General features: G+C 27.2%; 3 protein-coding genes and 1 non-coding gene across 4 annotated transcripts; all 4 read right to left on the bottom strand.

Annotated features, from left to right (window-relative positions):
• Positions 1-1,488: 1,488 nt before the first annotated feature.
• Positions 1,489-1,562, bottom strand: TRNAI-AAU (transfer RNA isoleucine (anticodon AAU)). The gene has a single exon. It is a non-coding gene; the product is annotated as a tRNA-Ile (tRNA).
• Positions 1,563-3,698: 2,136 nt separating this feature from the next.
• Positions 3,699-7,018, bottom strand: LOC109800264 (L-ascorbate peroxidase 5, peroxisomal). The gene is made up of 8 exons (XM_020361038.3): positions 6,687-7,018; positions 6,476-6,603; positions 6,339-6,388; positions 6,187-6,252; positions 5,013-5,064; positions 4,335-4,698; positions 4,155-4,248; positions 3,699-4,053 (listed from the first exon to the last, which is right to left on the bottom strand). The coding sequence occupies exons 1-8, from the start codon at positions 6,863-6,865 to the stop codon at positions 3,844-3,846; spliced, it is 1,143 nt and encodes a 380-aa protein (XP_020216627.2). The 5' UTR covers positions 6,866-7,018; the 3' UTR covers positions 3,699-3,843.
• Positions 7,019-11,309: 4,291 nt separating this feature from the next.
• Positions 11,310-13,844, bottom strand: LOC109800266 (L-ascorbate peroxidase 3). Its single transcript, XM_020361040.3, has 9 exons — positions 13,654-13,844; positions 13,432-13,559; positions 13,300-13,349; positions 13,144-13,209; positions 12,961-13,012; positions 12,249-12,334; positions 12,052-12,122; positions 11,859-11,961; positions 11,310-11,694 (listed from the first exon to the last, which is right to left on the bottom strand). Exons 1-9 carry the CDS (start codon positions 13,764-13,766, stop codon positions 11,482-11,484), a joined length of 882 nt encoding a protein of 293 aa, XP_020216629.1. The 5' UTR covers positions 13,767-13,844; the 3' UTR covers positions 11,310-11,481.
• Positions 13,845-15,387: 1,543 nt separating this feature from the next.
• LOC109800265 (L-ascorbate peroxidase 3) lies at positions 15,388-18,306 on the bottom strand. The gene is made up of 9 exons (XM_020361039.3): positions 18,059-18,306; positions 17,846-17,970; positions 17,712-17,761; positions 17,567-17,632; positions 17,273-17,321; positions 16,831-16,941; positions 16,671-16,716; positions 16,476-16,572; positions 15,388-15,787 (listed from the first exon to the last, which is right to left on the bottom strand). The coding sequence occupies exons 1-9, from the start codon at positions 18,163-18,165 to the stop codon at positions 15,551-15,553; spliced, it is 888 nt and encodes a 295-aa protein (XP_020216628.1). The 5' UTR covers positions 18,166-18,306; the 3' UTR covers positions 15,388-15,550.
• Between the last annotated feature and the right edge of the window lie 993 nt (positions 18,307-19,299).

Raw genomic sequence — 19,299 nt, 5'->3', positions numbered from 1 at the left:
CGTACTCAAATGTAGACATCTCTTGAGTAGCTTCTACCATTAACCCATTCAAATCACATTTTAAAGTTTGAAATGTCTATTCAAGTAACCCATTTTTCAAATCTTCATATTTATTTAAAATAATGTGTGACTTTTTTCTTTCACTCTATTGGAAAACCTTTATCTTTCATTTTAGTGGACATAAGCTCACACTCGGAAAGATAAAAAATTGTACATCCCATATTTTTAAAACACAGAATATTTTTTTTTTCAAGCATTTGTATCACGCTTAAAAGATTTTGATTTATTTCAATAACAAATAAAATATTTGAAATATATTTGATACCTAAAAAAGTTTCAACAGCAGCAACACTTTTACCTTTGACATCAACATTTCCTCCATTGTCCATGGTGACTTTGGAGATTTGGGCATCTACTGTCTATGAGTTATGTCTCTTTGCTTTTGCTCATTGAATAACACCTAATAGCAAATAAATGTTTCTCATATTGTTTTCCATGCTCCACATAAACAAACTGAATGCAAGTCCTACATTTAATGTTTGGCCCGCAAAAATTTTCAATATGGTTGTTCTTGCAATGGTGGCATTAGAAATTCAGTTTGGGTAAGGCCTGTTCCTCAACCCAGTCCATTATAAGTGTACTCGACTTCTTGCTGATGCTTAAGAAGCAACAAGCACAATAAGAGTGATAGAAGCATAAGAATAATTTGAGCATGGCAAGGTACTATGACGTATGTTGCATTTATCTTTTTTTTTTTCATGCATGTTATGCAGAAGGGTGAGAAAGATTGTAAATATGGATGCTCACATTGCCCTTGCTTGTGGTGAACTAAAAGCTGTTGTTCACGTGCTTAATGCTTATAAACAGGGCAATTGTTGAATGACAAAGGCTCAACAAGGTCCAATAAATTGGTAGTAGAAAACTAGTTCAGTGGTTCCTTCAACATGTTATCAGGAAGGAGTAAATGAAGCTTATAATAATTCAGTTCGGAAGGAGTAATGTTTTTTAGTTGGTCTGTGGTTTTTGTTGTGTGTGCCTTGGCAGCTTAATATTAAAAGCCTGGTCTCTATGATATCCACATTAATGCTTTAACATGTCAGTGAGTAATAAAACCTGGCAAATGTTTGTTGACTCAGTTCAGTTATTATTAGAACTTCGGTAATGGAAGTTGCTTATAAGCAACCCTGTACCATATCACTGTCAAATTAGCTCTGACTCACTTTATGGGTTGCTTAAATTTTAGGGGCAGCAATGTGACACAGGGGTCGCTTATAAGCAACCCCCATTATAAATGTTCTTAGTACTTATAATTTAGAACTGGATCCTATAAATGTAATTTAATTCTATTGTTCTTATTGTGGGTGACATGTGTAATTAGGTGGTTGAGAATTGAGATTCGAGGAAGAACATAGAAATTGCTACGAAGTATGAAGCCTAAGGAGCATGGTCTAAATTGAAATCATAAATTTATAAAAAGATAAAAACAAATGGCCCATGCAGGTCTCGAACCTGCGACCTTCGCGTTATTAGCACGACGCTCTAACCAACTGAGCTAATAGGCCACTTGACATGAATTAGCAACTGAACTTCTAAGCTAAACTTAACAACCCGATAATATACTTTTGCTGATTATGTTTAAAATCACCGTGTTCATCTGGTTAGCAAACCATCCTCTTTTTTTTTTTTACATATATAAGCTTCTACAATTTTTATCAAACTTTTTGCTATCAAAGAGGTTTGTATATTTCTTTGATCATAGATATTACTCCTGACTTATTGGTTCAATATTCAGTGACAATATGACATGGTTGAGACTTGAGACCTTTCAATCTCAAAATGAAGTTGGCACTTTCGTGGAGAGGATATATACTATATGGCTCAAGAGGCCCTATAAAATAATTAAAATATTTGATATTTTCAATTCAACTATGGTGCAATAACCCACCTTTCAGGTTGACAACATGCAACAAAAGAAGAAAGACCAAAAGCCATGCATAGCTGGTAGAAGAACTGTCTTCCAATAGTCTGGTCGTATTTAGAAAATTTGAAATCTTAGATAAATTTTATGAGTTATGCTCTGTTTTTAATAAATTAAGACATTTTTTTAAGACAAAAGTTAAAGACTAATTTTTTTAGGTATTGAGATTTATTTAAAGAATTAATATTTATTAACATTATACACTAACTAAAAATCAAACTTTTAATTATATATTTAAGAAACAAAATTATTTATCAACAATATCATGTCATTCTAATTATATTGAGTCATACTCTAATATAACTCATTGTATTTTTTTTATTATTGTGAACTGCGAATCTATTAATTGAGATTTAATAATCAAATAATTTTAATAGTTTATTTAATCATAATTTATTCAATCATTTTATTGTAACATATATAATTTATCTTAAATAAATCTTAAAATATAATTTTCAAAAATCATTTTGACAATAACAATAATTTCAAATATCTTCAATACTATTTTATAGACATTACATGTATGTAAAAAAATCATTTTAATATAGATTAATATTTTAAATAAAATAAATAAATTTTTTAAAGTAATTATTTTAATTTTTTTAATTTAGGAAACAAGTCAATTCCATTAAGATCGGCTTAATGTTTATTAAAAGTTAAATTTATTTTAAAATTAATATAATATTTTTTATTTATTCTTTTTTAAACTCTCATTTACTGGGATAGTTGTAAAAAAATTCAAATTAATTTCATATTTTTATATTTTTTCAAATAAGTTAAGTGTGAAAAAAATAAATTTATAAAATGTATCATTTTAATAATTTAAATTAATTAATTTTAAATAACGTATATAAAAAAAAAAATTAAGGGATCTAAGGCAGTGGCTTTACTCGCTTGCCACTGCAACGGGCCCACGGCCCTTTATAGTCTAAAATTATGGACTCTTTTTTTTGGTTTCTTGCAGTGTGTGAGAGAGTGGTAAAAATTATGGACTCTAATATATATATTTTACTCTTCTTTAATGCTTATGTCTCCTGGAGCCACCAAGAAATTTGTTGCTCAAATGCTAACTATAATGCCTACATCTTAAGCCCAATAATCCTTCCATTAAAATAAAAACCATGCAACTAGTTTGTTTTAAACGTCAAACTTTGACTTTTGATGGCAAATCAAAATAACATTAGAGTCCTAAAAAAGTTGATGCTAAAGAATTTATGAACAATTTACCTTAGACAATCAAACATTCTTTAAAATTAATCTTTCAAACATCTAAAACATTACCAATGGCCATTCAATAATTTTGTCACCAAAATAATTCGTTAAAGGTTTTATTCATCTTTTTTTTTTTTTACACAAATTTAATCCTCCATAAAGATAAATGTGGTAACTTTTAGAATTTCAAGTGACTAATTTAAAGACTTTTTCTATAAAAAATAATACAATTTAATATTTTTAAAATATGTATTTATTTAACTTCTAAAGGAACTAATACAATGACGTGTAACTAAGGAGATCAATTTGAGAGTTTATCCATCATTAAGTAAACCAATGCAACTTTTTTTGTTAATTAATTTATTTGTATGGGCTGTATGGAGTTTGATTGATTGGTTATTTTGAATGATTGATTTCACTTTTTGAAACCTCAAAATTATGGTTGTACAAATGTAATGAGTTTTTACTAATCATTAAATGATAATTTTCAAGAACAAAACATAACAAGTTAAGTAGATGGGTAAAAAATATAAAATGCACATTATATTCGAGAAGTGTTATAAGAAATCTGAACTAATTATATATAATCTCTTTTTCAAAATAAAACAAAAGAGACAGAGGGGAGACTTGAACATTATTGTGTTGATAATTAATTATGTCTTAAGTTGGTTACTTTTTCTCTTTCGTAAATAACCTAATATTGCAACTGAGACCATAAGGATTCCAAGAACTCGCTTGGCCTTTGGCTTAATTTGCTCGAGCTTCTCAGGTGGCACCTTAGGAAACATGAAAGGACTCGAGAAGCCTAGCTCAGAGAGTTTCTTATGTGCAACTTCGTAATCTTTGAGAAAAGCATCCTTATCCTAGACAATTGAAAATCATAATCATTAGACATGTGAAATTACATTGCATCCATCTAACTCTTTGGTTCTGTATTTCACCTAGAAAATATCTTTGGCATTACCTTTGCATACTTTTCAACATACTTTCGAAACTTTCTATCTTCCACCAGAGCTTTGTCCATGTTAAGTGTAAATTTATCATTTTTCAATAATTCCCTGTTTGGTTTTGCATGAAATTTCAATTTCTATACCTTTTAAATACTAATAAAAAAAAGTATTCATCATGCAATTAGAAATCTTACACAAAATAGGAGTTATCGAACTTCAATGGATTCGATGTCCATATTCCTTTTTTGTCATTGTGATCTTTAGATGCCTCACTTGATTTTTCTATTTTGCCAAAGTCATCTTTGGATGTCTCACTCAATTTTTCTGTTTTGCTAGAATGATTTTCAGAAGTCTCACTCGTTTTTCCTATTTTTCTAGAGTGATCTTCGGTTGCCTCATCTGTTTTTCCTTTTATGCTAGACTGATTTTCAGATGTCTCTCCCTTATTATTAATTGGATATATGGTTCTTACCAAAACTTGGCCCCCAAATAGAGCTACAATGTCTTGATCAGTTAGACCCATCCGAGTAGTAAAAATATCCCTTAAATGTGATACACCTGAAAACTTTCTATATCAAAGATTTTTTATAACAGTTTTAAGTCAAACTTACAAATGCTTTAAATAAGACCAGACAGAAATATGTAATGGCTAAAAAGAAGACCATGTATATCGAATGTTTTAACAAACAGAAGCAAATTGATTGATAAGTGATCCCAGCAATTTCACACCATACTTAACCAACGCATGCACGTTTTGGTCCATTATTAAAATACCTTAATTCAACTGTTAAATGGTAATATGAGAAAAGCAAAATTAAGGCAAGGAAGAGAGATTTAGAAATGGCAGAATGTAGCAAACATGATTTCATTACCTCTTTCGTGGGGATTTGGAATGCGTCCTTCTTGTGGAGGCTCGTCTGAATCCTAATAAACAAAATAAGGTAATGTATTGAAACTAACAGTAAATTGCTATTTAATACGAAGGTTATTATTTTGTCAGGTGATGATTAATACGTTTAAATATTTTAATTATTTGATGATATGTAAATAGAGTAGTATTTATTTGTTATATTGTTTAATAATATTTATTTGCTAATATTATATGTTACCGATTTTATGTACCCAAAAAAAAATATATGTAAGTTTAGAAATTTGTTAGCAACTTTTTTAATTCATTCAAACATTGTCTCTTTTCTTCTGAATCAATAAATATATTACATAATAATCTTTAACAACCGAATTTATTTAAATAATTGTTTCTTGTTAATTTTTTTTACAATTATTAATTAAAAATAATATATTCCAAAATTATTAACATCAGGTTCTTATCTTAAAATTTAAAAGAGGAGAATATTTCTTAAGTGTTTGAATTAAAATATACTAATTATACATAATAAAAGATTATATATAGTGTTTTATCATGAATTTTACAAATGAAATAATAACTTCAAAGAATTAAAAACTAATAAAATTTGAAGAAAAATTTATTATATAATTATGGTTCTAAGAGAAAAAAAAATAGATGAAAAAACCAATTTAGCTCGATCTTAAAAATAAACATATTGAATTACTTTAAAACTTACAACACCAAAACGTTAGACAAAATTAAACCATATTTTAAAAAAAATACAATTATAACTTTGGTCAAAGAAGATGAAACACATATGTGACAAATAAAAGCAATCTTTCATATCGAAACAATTTTATGAATTTTACTTTTTAACCTTTGTGGTATACAAGAAAAATGATACTTATAAGGATAAAAACAAAATAATTTTAATAGTAGAGATTAAAAAGTCGTGTTTATGAAACTTTAGGGACCAAAATTAGTATATAAATCTTCTATTGATCTATATATATGTATTCTTTATTTCTTTCTAGTTTCTTCATGTTACTTTACATTATTTATCATATATGTAAATCAGTTTCTTTTCTTTGATAATCTATGTCCCTTGTACCTCCTATTGGTCCTATATCTCAAAGGGGAGGTATATATATATATCTATGATTTTTGTACATAAAAAAAGAATACATATATAAAAATACCTCTCTGCCAGGTACAAATCGAATAGATGGACCCCCAGTGACCTCTACTGCAACGACACCAGCTAGCTGAAGCGTTAATATAATCAAACTTAATGCTATGAGTTATTAGCTAATTAAGTTATTAAAGTGGTGACATCGTATAAGCATTTAACCTGGTAAAGGTCGGCGTATGAAACTTTTTTAAGTTTGGCCTTGACTTGCTCTGTTTTGGAAAGAAAGAAGAAAGAAAAGATATGGTGAGGGTGAAAATAAAGAGTGTTAATGGATGAGACTTGAGAGTGAAATTGACCACATAATTGAAGTGCTTTGTCCAAGCCCTTGTTTTCTTGGCGTTTCAACACTTGTTCACTCCTTATGCAACCGTTAGGGCCTCCTCTTATTTTGCTCTCAGGATCGTAGCTACAAGCATCTTGCCATCTGCCATTAAATAACTAACATTGTATATTTGATAGGTAGAAATGAAGTGAAGACATGATTAACAATACGAAGGAATGACGTACGCTAAGCGAAGCATGTGAGGGGCGCATTTTTCCTTGTAGATGAGAGCCCGAAGTTCACGTCTTGCCTTCTCTATTTCCTTCAGATACTCCTCATCGATTCGACTTTTCTCCATTCTTGTTTGCTTTAAAAAAATCAAACAGTTCATGTGTGTATATATAAAGCCATTGAGAAAGAACATAAGGATATGCCCATCGTGTTTGCAAGTAAAGGATTTGATTGCTTTGGTGGAAAAACAATTGTTGATTTGGTCAAGAAAGGAACAAGAATTTGTTTCCTTCACACAAGCCAGAACGACAAGATTCACTTCACTTGCTTTCGCTTACAATTCGATTAGTATCGGTGTTATGGAAATTAATTTAATATATAAAAAAATTAAAGGACTAAAACAAATTTGAAATTTTTTAAAACTTTCACCAAAGAAATTAATAACAGTGTTTTTATTTTTATTATATATATATATATATACTTATGACAAATTTTACGGTACCATAATATATTTAAAAGGTTTTAAAACTGTTATTTTTTAAATAAAAAAAACATGTTAACATTTGGTATTTTAAATAGTTTGATTTGACGTTTATCTTTTTTATTTAAATATTTTTAAAAATTATTTATATATATATATAAAAGAAAATTTTTCATTTACTAAAGATATTTTTTAATATATTATGAGTTATCATAAATTAATATTATTCATATTTATGTGTAAATTTTGAAGAACAAGTTGAATAAAAAATTCATAAAATCTTTCTCTACTTTAGCAAATACAATTTTATTATAGTTTTCTCAATGTTATTTTGATTTCTACAAAACGATTTAAAATATTTGGGATAGTATTTGATAAAAAGAAAAAGTAATTTAATTACTTAAATTATTTGCTTGTTAAGAATTCATCACTTAGTGTAGAGGAAAAAAGTGAAAGTGAAAAGAAAAAAATATCCACTATTTAAGTCATTTTTATTTGTTTTAAAAAATTAGTTGTAACAAAACATCATAATTTATAAAGGTACTGTTAGTAACTCTTTATATTTTTGTTAGTTAGATAAGTTCAAATATATATATATATATAAAGCATTTCTATTAAGAAAGTAGTTTAAAGTTTAATTCAGCCTTATAAAACTGATTTATAAGCTAAAAATTATTCTGTATTTATATATTATTACAATCTTATCTTAGTTAACGTGGAATCTCCAACATTCAAATAAAAATATCTCTTATAATAAAAAATGAAAATAATAATTAACAATCCTCAAATTAAAATAGATCATTTAAATTAAAGGAGTATAAATAAAAGTATCATGTATCATTGTCATTTTAATTATTTTTTTCATAATTAACATCATAATTATCATCATCAACACTATCACTATTGTCGTCATTGTCACACCACTGCCTCTACTACCATTGTAACAACATCACCAATCATTATCATTTTCATTACCATCACCATGATCATAATAATAATGGTGATAACAATGATAATACAATGATAATGATTTAAAAGCAATAATTATAGTAGTGATTATGAAAATTATGTAATTATGATAAAAAAATAATTACAATAATAATATATGATATTTTTATTTTTTTAATATTTTAATTTAAATTATTTATTTTAATCTAAAAAATATTAATTATACTTTTTCTCATTATAAAAAATATTATTTGAAATTCCTCATAAATGAGAAACAAAATAAAAACAATTTAATAATATCTCTCATATTGAAATAGATTATTTATATTAAAAATTATAAATAAAATTATCACTTATCACTATTATTAGAATTAGTACCATCTTTATCATCGTCACTCCCACCACACCGTCACCGAGGCTGCCGCTCTACCACAACCGAACAACCAGTGTGATCCTATACAATCCTTATATTCTAAATTCATATGTCAGATTCACATTTATCCTATATATGTATCTTTAGATTTAAGTACTTATATTTTTCAAAAGCCTCATATAAATTTGTGTCTTTAATATATTATAAAATCCTAAGTAATCAAATTGAGCCAAATCAAGTTCTGAGAGATTCTGTTACTCTATTCCTCTTTTTATTTACTTCCTCACAGTCCTTACAATGAGTTATAAGTTATAACTTTCGTTAAGGTCGGACTTCAGTTTTTTTTTATATTATTATTTATTCTTGCAAGAATGTCTTTATAATTATTTAAATATCGTTTATCACTCTGATTCTAAACCTAAAAATATAAATAATTAAATAAGTAATTGGTAAAAAAATTGACTAAATGTACAATATATATTGAAAAAATGATAGACAATAATAACACATCACAAAAACATTCATGATAAATTTTAGTATAATAAGATAGTTCATGATTAAAAAAAAAAGAATTAAAAAATACTTAATATATTTTTAATCTTTATAAAATAAACAAATTCGATATTAGTCTTTATAAAAAAATATTGCAATTCATCCCTATAAAATTTATAATCATTATTTTCATGTCATTTTATAATTATTTTTAACTATTTATTTATTTATTAAATTGTTAATTGATCATTTTAGATGTTTTTCATAAGTGTTAGTAATATCATGTTAGTGTGTGACATTTCTAATTTTTTTTATAAGTTCTTAAAATAAATGTTATTTATTTACTTAAATTATTTTATAGGAACTAAACATAATGATTTTATATTTTAGAGGGATCCAAATCAAAAATAAAAATATTTTACAAGGATTAAAATTAAAATTTACTCATTTTACAAGAACAAAAAATATTTAACAAAGACTAAAATTAATGTTTACAAATTTTAAAAGGATGAAAAATAAAAATAAAAAAATAATGGAGTCCAACATCAAAACTCGTGCATTTTACAATAACTATAAATATATATTTAATTCTTATAGAAATTAGAGATGAAAGGAAAATGAAAAAATTAAAGATAATTTTTATTTATAATTTTACATTAATACTTACGGAAGATCACATATGTAAAAAAAAAGGAATAGGTCACACTTTCTTCTTTTTATTTAATATTATTGATTTATTTTTCTAAAATTATAAGCAGATTTTTGTTGACTAGTAGAAAAATAATTATTAATTAATTTTTTGCAATTAATTTATTTTCTCTCATATTTTTTTTATCTAATTGAATTATGTAAATTTTTATTTTCATATTATATAGACTAAATATCATTTATTTTGGTACTCCTTCAATAATGGTACTTTGGAAAGTTGTCCCACCAACTCATGTTCAAAGTCATCATTATTCAGGAGTGATAATGTGGGTTGAACTATACCAACCTACTTATTTTTAATGGGTTAGATTGAACGAACAAACCTGTTAAATCAATTAATCAACTCGATGGATCATCTCGTTAAGCCACTTTTTTTGTTTTATAATTTTGAAAAATAAATTTGTTGTTGATTTATGTTAGATCAATGTTGGATAATTGTCCCACCAACCCAGTTCAAAGCTAAAATCTGACATTTTTGCTTCACCTCCTATTTTTCCTTCAAAATAAGTTTTTTTTTCTTCCTCTCCCAAATCTTGGTTTCCCAAATCTTGGTTTTTCCCCTTAGTGAAGGTTACACCTAATTCAAAAAATATTATTGATATTAATTAGTTAAATAGTTATAAATATAAAAAGTAGTTTACTAATTATAGTACTTACAGAAATTAACTAATTTTGAGATTTAAAAAAAAAATAAGACTTGAAATTGAAGTTAGATGTTTCCCTTTCAACAACCAATTCAAATAAATTTGACATCTAATAACAATTACTTTGCCTCTTTTCACGGAAAATATAACATTCCTAATCAATTTTACAAATAATAATAAAATTATAAGTTGAAGTGATAATGCATATTGAAATATTTTAGATAATAATTTTTTATAAAAAAAAAATTGGATGAGTTAAAAATGGCTCAACTTGTTAAGTTACCATTTTAAAAGCACTAACCCACTAAATTGAATCAATCTATCAACTCAACACCGAGTGAAACCAACTCAAGACTAAATGAAGTAAATTACATTTTTTTTAACTCATTATATTTGTTGAAATAATCTATTCCATCCCACTTTAAATATATTAACTCACTTTACCACCTTTTGTAGTTATATAGATCCATTCATAATATTTGAAATTTCACATAATATTTGTTATATCCACGTACTTAAACAACTATATATTTAGTATCATCATTCATTTGTATCAAATTTTAATAAATATCTTTTAAAATTTTCTACATTCTATAATTTTTTCGATTAAAGAGATTGTATGTAGTTTTTATGGATAAGAATTAAAATATAATGTACATACAAAAATATTAACATAGAATTATGTGTTAAAAGAATATTTTATTAAATTCCACGAATAGTAAACAAGCATCTAATTTTAAAAATTAAATTATGAAATATATAATAAAAAAATAAATGATCTAATTACAATTTTTTTCTTAATTTAAAAACCAAATTATACCTTTTAAAAAAAATTCAAAAGACCAATTAATGTATTAAATCAATTAAAAAATTTAAATTCGTGTCACGTAAAAAAAGGTTCGACCATGAATCGAGGCAGTAATATGAACTACCTAATAATTTCATGGATAAAACTGAGTAAATCATAACAAATTAAGAAGATATATCAAAATTAAATATAAAATCTACATTATATTCAAGTTGTATCTGAAGAATTCGAAGTTCACAGATTATACATAATCCTTTTTTTTTTAAGAAGAAAGAAGATAACGAGCCTATTTTGGAGATTTGAACATTAATTATCTCTTCAATCAGTTATTTTTCTCTAATTATTATGTAAGTAATTATTTCTTCAGTTGATTATTTTTTCTCCTTCGTAAGTAGCCTAATGTCGCAGTTGAGACTATAACAATTCCTATAACTCCCTTGACCTTCGGCATAATTAGCTTTAACTTCTCAGGTGGCACCTTCGGAATAATGGAAGTATCAAGATTGCAGCCTAGCTCACAGAATTTCTTATGTGCAGCTGCATAATCTTTGAAAAAAACATCCTCATCCTGTACAATTGAAAATCAAGATCCAAATTCAATATAATAAAAAATCCACACGATCAATAAATACATAAAAATTTAAGTTCCATAATAAATAAGATTATATTGCTTCTGTCTAACTCTATAGACGTGTATTCGACCTTTAAAAAAAAAAAAAATGGTTATTTTACCTTGGCATACATTTCAACATAATTGCGGAACTTTTTATCTTCTACCAGGGCAATGTCTGCGGGAAAAACCTTTAACAAGGATGCATCCTTTTTCAATAATTCCCTGTTTAGTGTTATGAGTGAAATTTCAAATTTTATACTTTAATATAAAAAATAAAAAATAAAATCCTCACCATGTAATTAGACAACTTACACGAAATAGGAGTTATCAAACTTCTTAAGATTTCCTATCCATTTTCCTTTGCCAAAATGATCATCCTTGCCCTTATAAATTGAAGGGGATAATAATAACGAAATAACATTTATAGTCAAAAACTATTTATGAACTCTTGGATATATTGTTTAATTAAAATAAATAAATAAATAAACTCTTGGATATAACGTTCTTACCAAAGTGTGGCTCCCAAATAAAGCTACAATGTCTTGATCAGTTAGACCCATACGAGTAGTAAAGATATCTCTTAAATGCGATGCACCTGAAATTTTTCCATATGAAAGAAATTTCTACACAAGACATCTAAAAAATTTATATTAAAAAAATGAGTAATATAGACATAAATCCTCTTTGCAACTTATTTTTACCTTTTTTTTCCCTCCATCTCTTTCTACTGTTGTCATCACATTACATATTGTATCTACCACTTTTTCTTTTGATTTTTTTTTTCTCTCTCTCTTTCTCCTTAATTTCCATTATATTATATCCACCTTAAAACGGGGTGTACATCTAATATTTTTCTTATAATAAGATAATTCTACAAGAAAAAAAAAAGTTACGACTTCTGAAATGGATTGGTGGAATAATCAATTAACATAGGCTAATTTTTCAATTGATTATTCGGCGTAAGCAGTCACAAAATACAATATTTTTTCTACAATATCAAAGAATCAACATGATAAGACATGACTATATGCTTTATACCAAGAAGAAATTATAACCATAACCTATCGGCACTATTCATCTTTTTGTATGCTATAAACATAAATCAAACTGGCAATTAAATAGGTGAAAGTACTCTATATCAATAATATTATCATTAAAAAGAGAGAGAGAGTCAGAAATGGTTGAAAGTAGGAGACTGAACTACCAACAAGATTGCATTACTTTTTTCTTCGGGATGTGGATGGCGTCCTTCCTGTGGAGGCTCAAGTGAATCCTATTAAAGAAATAATACAATAATTTATATAATAGGTTAATTTTCTTCTTCTATATTAAAATTATTATGCATTTTGTTTGTAAAGTAATAAACCCTATTAAGAAAGTAGGCAACCCTTAATATGAAAATACCTCTCTACCGGGAAGAAAGTGAATAGTGGGACCCCCAGTGACCTCTACTGCAACAACACCAGCTAGCTGAAACATTATGATATGTTAATAAAACATGATTCAATGACATCCTATAGTGTAATTAATTGGTGAAATCATATATTAAAACTAGATAACCTGATAAAGGTCAGCGTACGAGACTTTCTTAAGTTTGGCCTTCACTTCCTCTGTTTGGGAAAGAAAGCAAAAACGGTGAAGGCTAAAAAGAAGAGAGTGAAGAAGGAAAGAAGAATAAGAAATGAAATTGACCACATAATTTAACTGCTTTGCTCAATCCCCCGTTTTCCTGGCGACCCAACTCTTGATCACTCTTGATAGAACCGTTCGGACCTCCTTTTATTTTGCTCTCGGGATCGTAGGTACAAGCATCTTGCCACCTGTCATATATTAATTTAAAACCATTGAGATGATATTCAGAGAAATTTTCATAAATTAACAAAAGAAATAATTGAAAAGTGAAGCAGCACGTACGCTAATCGAAGCATGAGAGAAGCACATCTTTCGTTGTAGATAAGAGCCCGAAGTTCACGTCTAGCCTTATCAATTTCCTTCAGGTACTCATCATCAACTGGAGTTTTCTCCATTACTTTTCTCAGCCAACGCTTTAAATTGTTTTCCAACTGCTTTTGCCAATCAAGGATTAATTAAATGGTTTACGTGCATGTGTACGTAGGTATATAAAACACACACACACAAGGATATGCTTATCATGATTGCAAGTAAAGGATTTCATTGCTTTCGTCCATTTTGTTGATTTGGTGAAGAAAGGAAGAATTAATAATTTGTTTCTTTCCCAAGGGGAAGGACAAGATTCACTTCAAACATCACACGTCTTCAAGTTTTTGGCTTGGGTTACTACGTAAAAAATATGAATATCCATATTTGTAATTATGTTTTCACAATATATATTTTTACCATTTAGGTTTATTTATACATTTCATCTCCTTGCTCCTTGTTATGCCATTTCTCAAAATCCTCCTCTCCCAATTTTTTTTCTTCACGAATTTAGTTCATTCAATATTACCATTTAGGTTTAATTATATATTTGATTTCATTAAACATTATATTTGTGCAATTTTAATTCATCTATTAAATTAACATATGATACTTAAAAAAAATGTTGTTGCTAAACACATACTACACATTCACAATAATACTCTACGTACTGCCATGTCATTTTTTTTATTAAATATTAAATATTAAGTTAATAAATAGACCAATAACCCAATTAAAATTGTGGAACCAAAATCGTGAGAAAAAAAATGGAAGGACCAAATTTGATAAATGACAATAGTAAAATGGACTAAAAAGTGTAATTAAGTCTATTGTTTTATAAATTATTACTTAAGAAATTTTTTTCTTCAACCCAGTAATTTTAAAAAATTACTAAATGGGTTCTCACAAGTGACCTAACATTATTATATATATTTCACCAACATTAATTTTATTAAGCCATAATTATTTGAATTATGAAAATTATAAAATAAAAAAACTTATTTATACTATTTTTGTATAAAATAAAAAAATTAAAAACATAGTCAATTTTCATCCGCAAATATGCAACATTGCAACGTGTTAGTCCTATATGCAAATTATGTTGACCGCTATGTTCATACGCCAAGCATTTCTGCCTATATGTTATGTATTTAACTCTCGCTGTGAATATTTGATTTAACTTTTTAAATCCAAGCTTATAATTGAAAAAAAAAAAAAGTAATAAGTTTTTTTTTTATTAATTTCGTTTCAAATCATTAAATGATAATTTACCGGACTAAAACAGAGTAAATTCATTTACCAAAAAAGTCGCTAATGTAAAAAATAATAATAATAATAATAATAGGTGGGTGATGGGTCAAAAGGAATATAAAATGTACATTATATTCCAGTAGTATTTGAAGATTTCTGAAGTTCACAAATTATGGGCTGTTTGTTTAAGCTTTTTTCTTTAAAAATGTTTTTTTTAATAAAATAAGCACCTTTTATTTTTATGTACTTGTTTAAACAATTTTTTTTTTAAAATAAGCAGCTTTCTACTTTTTTTTTTTTTAAGAAACCACTTCTATCTACTTTTTAAATAATCATTTTAAAAGTACTTATTTAAAAATAATTATTTTCTTAAGTTTGAACAAAATAGTCCTTATATATACTATTTTTTAAAATAAGAAAATGAAGAAAATAAGCTCAAAGTCCAATTGTGAATATTTTTTTTAATAACAAAACTTATAATTTTTAAGCATTGTTTATAATGTTATTCAACTAAAGTTACAATTTTGTCACAAATCATCTACAAATAAGAGTTTCTATTAAAAGCTTATACAAATTATCAAATAAAACTATAATTTTAATTAAAAAATATCACAAATAATATCTAAAGATTGGTATCTAAATCTTCTTCGACCTTTAATTGGTTTTTCTTCCGCTTCTTCATTAAGTAACCTAATATCACGGTCACCACAAGTGATACTAAACCGATTCCTATAAGTCCCTTGGGCTGATTTAGCTTCTCAAATGATCCCTTTGGCTGATTTGGCTTCTTCAGATTGCAACCTAGCTCAGAGAGCTTCTCATGTGACATTGCATAATCTTTGAAAAACGTATCCTCATCCTAATACAAATGGAAATTATGATCGACATTCAATACAGTAAAAAAAAAAAAAAAAAGAGTGCAGTTGATGCAATTAATTAAGAAATCATAATCATTGAATTAAAATCAAATTACAAGTTCAGAATTTGAATTCATGTTTTAAATTAATCTGATTTGACGAGACCATAATTTGAACTGTTTGATTTTATCTAATAAATGTAATTTACCAATTGTACCAAATGTATCGTTTTTTACTGCATTACATTCCATTCTCAAAATTATGAGAATTTATCTTACAATAAAATCGTAGAGAAGTATATATAATCGTGAGTGATGGAAGAGAAGAAAACTAAATTTATATTATTACAATGAATAAAAAATAGTGTTGAGATGCAAGCAAAGTTCTACATCATTTAAATAAGAGGATAGACATGAGTTTATATACACACAATTGTCTCCATTGGTAGAGAGGTTTTTTAGGTAGTAACTAAAAATAAAACTGTGAGGATTAGATCCAAAACAGACAATATCTTACCAATATGAAGACATGTGTATGTGTCTAATAACCTCTTATGCACAACAAAAGATAATATTTTATCAATATAAAGACATGTGTATATGTCTAATAACCGTAATGACAATATATTGTTTTCATCCGACTCTATGACGGTATTTGTCCTAAAACAACAAAAAAATCTTTGATCTTTACCTTTGCATATAGTTCAACAAAGTGACGAAATTTTTCATCCTTTACTAAAGCATCGTCCATGGGAAGCCTTGATGATGCATCCTTACTCAATAGTTCCCTGATTAATTAGTGTTATGGAAACTTTCAATTTTTATACTTCTTCAAATAAACAAACAATTGGCAATTTGGCATCACGTAATTAATCAAACATCTTACACAAAATAGGAGTTATCAAACTTCAAAGGGTCCTTTGTCCATTGACCTTCAAAGTGAAAACGATCTTTATGTGTCTCCCTTATCGATTAAAGCAAATAATAATGAAATTAATTGTATCTTTAAAACTATAAGTAGGGATTGCAGGATATATCGTTCTTACCATAAGGACCCTTGGTATATGATATCGTTCTTACGCCTCCACATAGAGCCACAATATGTTTATCGTCCCTTAGACCCATACGAGAAAAGGTATTCCTTAAACTCTTTGCATCTAAAATTTTTCCATATCAAAGAATTAATTTTCATAACAATTGTAAGTCAAGATACAAATACTTGGAATGTTTTAAGAACTAGATCCTAATAACAATAAACAAAGGAACAACCAAACAATTTTAACAGACATCCGCGGGCAAACTTTATCATCATCACCCATAGGATCTATATATAACAACAGTTTCTATGAAAAAGTCGATAAATTATGAAATGAAAGGCAAGATCTCACATAAGTAACATGAAGGCTGAAGTGATCAGGTTTCCACAAAAGACATGGAAACTTAGAAAATATTAAAGCCAAAAATGGACTAGCAAGATAGGTTTCTTACCTTCTTCGCCACTTAGATGGCGGCCTTCTGGTGGACACTCATCCGAATCCTAAGAAACAAAATAATAAGTTAACTAATTAGCAATATATCCAAACAAAATTTGTCCCACACCATATATGTAACTTTATATAAGAGTGAACAAAAAATTCAACTTGACATGATTCATAATTAAACAAATTCAATTCTAAAAAATTTAATCCATAATTCAAAAACATCTGATCCACTTTATTAAAAATGAACCGTTGAATTTAGATTTAAAAAAAAAATGAAATCCATGGACCATGAACACCCTACCTGTCTACCGGGATAAAAGTTAATAGTTGGACCCCCGGTGAGCTCAATTGCAACCACACCAGCAAGCTGAAATTACTGGAAAATAATTAATCCAATTCCAACCATAAATATAATTATAGTGAGATAGTATATATAAGTAGTTAACCTGGTAAAGATCGGCGTAAGAAACTTTTTTAAGTTTGGCCTTGACTTCCTCTGTTAGAGAGCGAGGAAGAATGTTAATTGTGTTGGTGAATTGAGTGAAAGAAAGAAGAAACGAAAAGGAAAGAGAGCACTGACCACATAATCGAACTGCTCGTTCCAATCCGATGTTTGCCTGGTGTTTCAACTCTTGTGGGGTCCTAATAGAAGCGTTGGCACCTCCTGTTCGGGTTTGGGCATCGTAGGTACAAGCATCGTTCCACCTGTTTGGAATTAACATGTTAAGGTACGTAGGTAGAGTGGTTGTGGAAAGCAGCTGAAGCAATTATAGTGAGTGAGTGAGTGACGTACGCTAAGCGAAGCATGAGAGGGGCGCACTTGTTGATGGTGATGAGAAGGCGAAGTTGGCGTCGAGCCTTCTCTATTTCTTCCAGATACTCCTCGTCAACTAGGGCCATGTCCAACCTAATTATGATTGCTTTGATGGTGTTTATGAAGGCTTAGGTTAACGATGGAGAGAGATCATGGGAGTGTGTGTAAGCAAAGGATCGCTGCAGGCGCTGGAAAAAGAATCTCTTCTCTTGCCTTTCCTTCAAACCATCACATTACCTTCTTTCTTTACTTATCACGTATATTTTCACAAGGTATCATTGTAGATTGGAATATTTTCATTTAAAATATAGGTTCATTTAAACTATATATATATATATATAATTAAGTCATTCATTTATAATTTAGTCTGTAGTTAGAAGTGCATTAACAATTTATGAAGTTTGATAGAATGTTCATTACTTGATTACATCTAGGTGGATAATCACATCATATTGTTATTTCATGTAAATATTTAATTATATATGTATATTAGGGTTTAATTAATTTTGACCCGTAATTTTTTTTTATAAATCTCCCTAATCATAAAAATTATGAATTGATATATGAATTTTAACAAGTAAAGATTAACAATTTATGCATGTGAATGATGGCATTAAACAATAATGTAATGTGGGTATATATATAAGTATGAAGCTCTAAAGTATATTATGTTATTTACGAATTATAAACAAATTTATAATTCGAGGCACTAAATTATAAACATATAGAAACATGATCGATCGAATTGAATTTTTTTTTTTAATTTGAAAAACCTAATTAAAAATTCTGAATTTTTTTATGAAGTAATGTATTAAAAAAAATTTATTATATAAAAAGATTTGTTTATTTTTATGAAATGTTTCATATTAAATTTATATTTCACTCAAGTTTTCATATTTTTATTAATTTATTACTTAATATATTATATAATATTAAAAATATATTTAATTGTATTAATTCAATTACTTTTCATAATTTTTCAAATAATACCAAAAAAATTTAAATAAATTATGAAGTAATACTTTCTTTTTTTTTCACAAATATGGTATCTCAAAACTAATAACTATAGACTAATTAATTTTCTTATATACATATAACTTCTACCAACTAAACATTATAAAATAATACATTTATTCATTCAATGTGAAATTTGATTTTAAAACATTACAAATAATAATATTTAATATTATTATATTTTATTCTATCTATCTATCTATATC

Source organism: Cajanus cajan, chromosome 11 (genome assembly GCF_000230855.2).
Source record: "Cajanus cajan strain Asha chromosome 11, NIPB_CcT2T_4, whole genome shotgun sequence".
Taxonomy (NCBI): Eukaryota; Viridiplantae; Streptophyta; class Magnoliopsida; order Fabales; family Fabaceae; genus Cajanus; species Cajanus cajan.
Note: the sequence above shows the minus strand (reverse complement) of the source record. Positions and strands in the feature narration are given on the sequence as shown.